This window comes from Condylura cristata, unplaced genomic scaffold (assembly GCF_000260355.1).
Source record: "Condylura cristata isolate star-nosed mole 26May11 unplaced genomic scaffold, ConCri1.0 scaffold00011, whole genome shotgun sequence".
Taxonomy (NCBI): Eukaryota; Metazoa; Chordata; class Mammalia; order Eulipotyphla; family Talpidae; genus Condylura; species Condylura cristata.
Window position 1 is genome coordinate 2082912 of NW_004567112.1, and position 4438 is coordinate 2087349.

The 4438-nt window shown below is 72.4% G+C and overlaps 1 protein-coding gene across 1 annotated transcript in view; it reads left to right on the plus strand.

The window, feature by feature from the left end:
* UROS (uroporphyrinogen III synthase) overlaps window positions 1–860 on the plus strand; it is a 9808-nt gene extending 8948 nt beyond the window's left edge. The window contains exons 5-6 of the mRNA XM_012723449.1: window positions 35–198; window positions 455–860. Coding sequence (XP_012578903.1) covers window positions 35–198; window positions 455–592 — 302 coding nt within the window. The 3' untranslated portion in view covers window positions 593–860. The remainder of the gene's footprint in view (window positions 1–34; window positions 199–454) is intronic.
* Window positions 861–4438: the final 3578 nt, after the last annotated feature.

Sequence of the window (4438 nt, forward strand, 5' to 3'; positions counted from 1 at the left end):
CTCTCCCCCGCGGGGCGTCCCCTGGGCCGGTGGGGACCAGCCCCTCTCCCCCGCGGGGCGTTCCCTGGGCCGGTGGGGACCAGCCTCTCTCCCCCGCAGGGCGTCCCAGCCAGCATCGCGTTCTTCAGCCCCTCTGGCCTCATGCACAGCCTCAAGTACATTCGGGAGCTTTCTGGCGACAGCATCGACCAGATTAAGGTGAGCTGCGCAGCGGCCTGGTCTTTTCCAGAATCTTCTCAGCTTTACCTCTGATCTGATGGTCTCCACTCTCGGACGTCGCCGGGACGTGCCAAGGCAGGCGCCCAGAGCCCAGCCCCGTGCTCCGCGCTGTCTGCCCTGAGAAGCTGCGCGCTGCGGGTCACGCGGGAGGGAGCGAGCGAGCGGTGTGAGCGGTGTGAGCTCAGGGTGGCCCCTGGGCCGGCCCGCTGCTGTGCTGACTCCTCTCCTCTTGCAGTTTGCCGCCATCGGCCCCACCACCGCCCAGGCCCTGGCCGCCCAGGGCCTGCCCGTGAGCTGCACCGCAGAGAGCCCCACGCCAGGCGCCCTGGCCGCCTGCATCCGGAGGGTGCTTCAGCCCCCCGGCCACCGCTGAGTCCACCCCCAGCGCCTCCCTGGGGCTGCCCCGTGGCCGGCCTACACCTGGGCGAGGGGCCCGCGCCGCTTCGGGGAGCCGGACCCTGGGTGCGGCGCGAATCCAGCGGCCCAGACTCCGCCTCTGCCGCCTGGAGCCGTCCCGACGCTGGTCCTCGGACCCGAGGCCGCAGCCGCCCTCCCTGGAGACCCCCGGCGCCTTGCGTGGGGGCGCCCCAGGTCTGAGGCCTCGGCGTGGAGGAAGCTAAATACACCACCCGGGAAGTGGGCGTGCTGCGTGTGCGGAGTGTGTTTGTGGGGCGCGTGGGCCCCCCGCTGCGGAGGCCCCGGCAGGGACACTGGCCCCGGGCCCTCTCCCGGCCGCCCGGCGCCTCTGCGCGCTCTCCTGGCCGCTGCTGTGAGCGGTGCAGGCCGGGAGGGCATCTGGCTGGGGCTTCACAGCCCAGCGTGCGCGGGGCTGCCGGCCAGGGCGGCCCACAGACCCCACAGCAGCCGGGAGGACGGGGCGAAGCCGCTGACCAGCCTCAGGCGCCAGAGACTGACCCGCCAGGCGGCCAGCCGAGACCCTGTCCCGGCCAGAGGAAGCTGTGGCCTCGGGGCTCCGGCTGCAGCCCTTACCCTGGGGCCCCCGGGACCTCCGGCTTTGCCTCTGGGGTGCTGACTGGGGCAGGCGGGAGGCGAAACTCCGGGGCCAGTTCAGGGCGGACGCAAAGGGGCTGCGGGTCTGGGGTGGCCCCGGCTGGGGCGGGCGAAGAAGCGTGACAGGGATGGCGGGCCGGTGCCGGGTGACGGGTGGCCAGGCCAGCAGTGGCCCCTCAGCCGCTTCCTTCCTGCCGCGCTGCCTGGGGGGGACCCGCACCGTCTGCAAGGACGGCACAGAGCGGAGGAGTGAGGCCACGGAGGGGTCCGGGGCAGAGCGCGCCCCGATGCGCCAGCGGCAGGCGGTGCAGACACACCCGCCCTCAGCGGCTCCCAGCCCCGCGCAGCTGCCCCCCACCCCCCACCCCCATCTCAGGACTCGCAGCTGAGCCTGCAGCCCTGCGCTGTGCGAGTCAGGGCCGGCCCCGGCCTGCCCGCTCCACCACCCGGCCTCCTGCCAAGCCTGGGCCAGCCCCCGCCCCCCGCGGGTGAGGACAAGCACCAGCTCCCCAGGGGACGGCCTGGACCTCTTGGCAGGCCGCGCTAGCCACAAGCAGTCAGCTGTCGGGGAGGGTCGCAAAGCTGGGGGCCGGACTCCCCGACACCCTTGCAGGCCGACACTGAGCAGGCGGCTCTGCCCCCCAGCAGCCGCGGCCCAGCCGTCAGGGGGGGCTTGGGCTGTCGCCTTCTGGAGACTTCCGTTGCGCCTCCGCCACACTCAGGTGGGCTCTCAGCCAGAGCCGCGCGCCCCGGTTCAGCGCGCCACAGGACGCGCGCAGGCGAACCCCGTGTCTGGGTTCCAGGCCGGGGCCGGCCGAGCTCTGGCAGAGGTGGCTCCGCGGGCGCCCGACTCCCCACTGCCGGCCTCCGCAGGCTCCCGGGGCGACGGGAGCCCAGCTCCTGCCGACACCCCGAAGAATGCAGTCGGAGGCCGCGCTCAACATAGCCAGTGTATATTTCACACAACAACCGTGGCCGGGAGACAGGGGCGCCCCCCTCTCTGGGGGGACAGGCCCCGCGGGGTCGCTGCCGGAGGCCTGGTGCTCGGGCACCTGGCGCCGGAGCGGGGGGCGCAGCTCCGCGGGGGGGCGGCCTTCCGGGCCGCGCTGCCCGCCCTGTGTGCCGACGCCGTGGGCAGTCATAGGTTCCTGCGGGACCAGAGAAGCGCGAGGTTCTTGCTCTGAAGCCACTCGCGGGCCAGAGGTGCGGCGGCAGCTCACGCCCAGCAGCCGCCACGGAGCCCGGAGAGCCCGCCCCGGCGCCAGGCCGCCCAAGCTGCCACGCAGAAGTCAGCAAGGGCACGCTGGGCCGAGCACGCCAGTCCAGGGGCACAGGCGGGGCCCCGCCACCGGGGCTCCCCAGGCCCCGGCCGCTCACACTTCCCCAGACCTACAACATTCATCTCGCCTCAAGGAAACGCCCCGCAGCTCCGGATAAAGTGCGGAGCATTTCGAAAAGAGCTTCCTGCCAGAGATCCGACCCACCCCAGTCAGGTGTCCAGGGCCCTTCGCTCCGCTCGGCCTCCCCGGAGCCCTCAGGGCCACCTCGCTGTCCCCGAGGCCGTGGGCCTGGAGGTAACACCCCGGGGCTCCCCGCCAGGCAGGAGGGCGCAGACTCAGCCGTCCTCGGGTGAATGTGAGGCAGGGGCCCGGTCAGGGAGCCCCTAGCGTCCAGCCTGCAGGGGCCGGCGCGGGCCCTGGGTGAGGTCGAGTGACCGCAGGGCCGCCCGCTGACAACAGGGCGCCCGGGGCCCGTCCGCGGGGGCTCAGCCCGCTGACCCACGCTACTCACTTCAGCGCGTTGCTCACTCTGCAGTAGAGACAGATGACCGCACACAGCAGCAGGAAGGCGGCCACCAGCAGGCCGCCCCCGATGGCGACCATGATCTCGAAGTCCAGCATCTTAAGCATCCTGACGCACCTGGGCTGAGAGGGGCTGCTGGTGTGAGCCCCAAGCCCCGGCCCCCCACACGTGTGCTGCCCTGCCCGGGGCCTCCTGAGCCACGACCGGGCCTTCTCGGGACTGGCCCTCCCGAGGCCCAGGCGGTGAAGGGTTTGCTTGTGGGGGAGACGGGCCGAAAGGCAGGGTCCGGGGGGTCAGTCCAGGTGGCAGGGGGGCGGGTCCCACTCGGAGTGTGCTCGTGAGCACACAGCTCTCACCCCAGCACCGGCCCCCCAAAGGTGCTCGCTTCTGGGTCAGCAGTGACCCCTCCTGGACATCACCTAGAAGCTGCCCGTGGCGGGTAACCAAGGGGACGCCCCGTGCAAGGCCGCGGAGGTGGACACCCACTTTGTACGTGTGTTTTAGGAAAAAGCGCTTCAGTTGTGTGGACAGCTGGCCCGTGGCCCCTCGGCGCCGAGAAGCTTCTGGCCAGCCGCTCGGGCTGGGAGACCGGGGTGCCCTGACAGACCGGCCCCCACGTTCTCACTTTGGGCCGCACCCTCCCCCTGCGGGGCGTCCATTTCCTCCAAGTCCAGTTTACCTGGAAGAAACGATGCGGCTGACCTCAGGCCCGGGGAAGCCAACGGCCCGGGCACGGCCCGGCCGCGCGGACAGAAAGTGGTGAGGCAGAAACCGGGGGTGCGCGCCCCTTCGCAGCCGCCACGCCCAGCGCCCTCGAGGCCCGCAGGGTGCGGACCTGACCACGGTAGCGGGAGGCAGCGGGAGCGGCTGTGTGACATCAGCCCGACGCGCCCCGGAGTTCTCAATTCTGTTCCGTGCAGCCTGTCTGGGCCTCCGGGAAAAGCGGAACGTCGGGGAGCCCCGAGCACCCCGGTCCCCGGCCGCCCTCCGCAGCCTCTTGCTTCCCCCAGGAGCAAGCGTTTGGGGAGACACTTCGGGGCGTCTCCCAATAAAAGGCCCCTGGATGTCACCCTAAAAGGTGACGCGAAGCCCCGTGGGCGCAGGCCGCACGGCCTCTGCCCGGCCTGACCCCAGTGGCGCGCAGGCCGCGGCGCGTGGCCCGGCCATCCACGGAGGCCGGACGCTGCAGGGCGAGGGGATGGGCGTCCCCGGCAGCCGCTGGCCCACGCCCTGTTTCCGTGGAGATGGCGCCAGCTGCTGGGGAAGGAATTCCCTGTGGGGTGGCAAACCCACCCACCAGCCCGGCTCCCCGACTTCAAAGCGGAGGCCTGCGGCGGCACACTTCGGGCCCGGGTGAGAGGGGCCGGCCGCCCGCCCGGCTGCTGATAAAAGCGGGGCAGCCGCT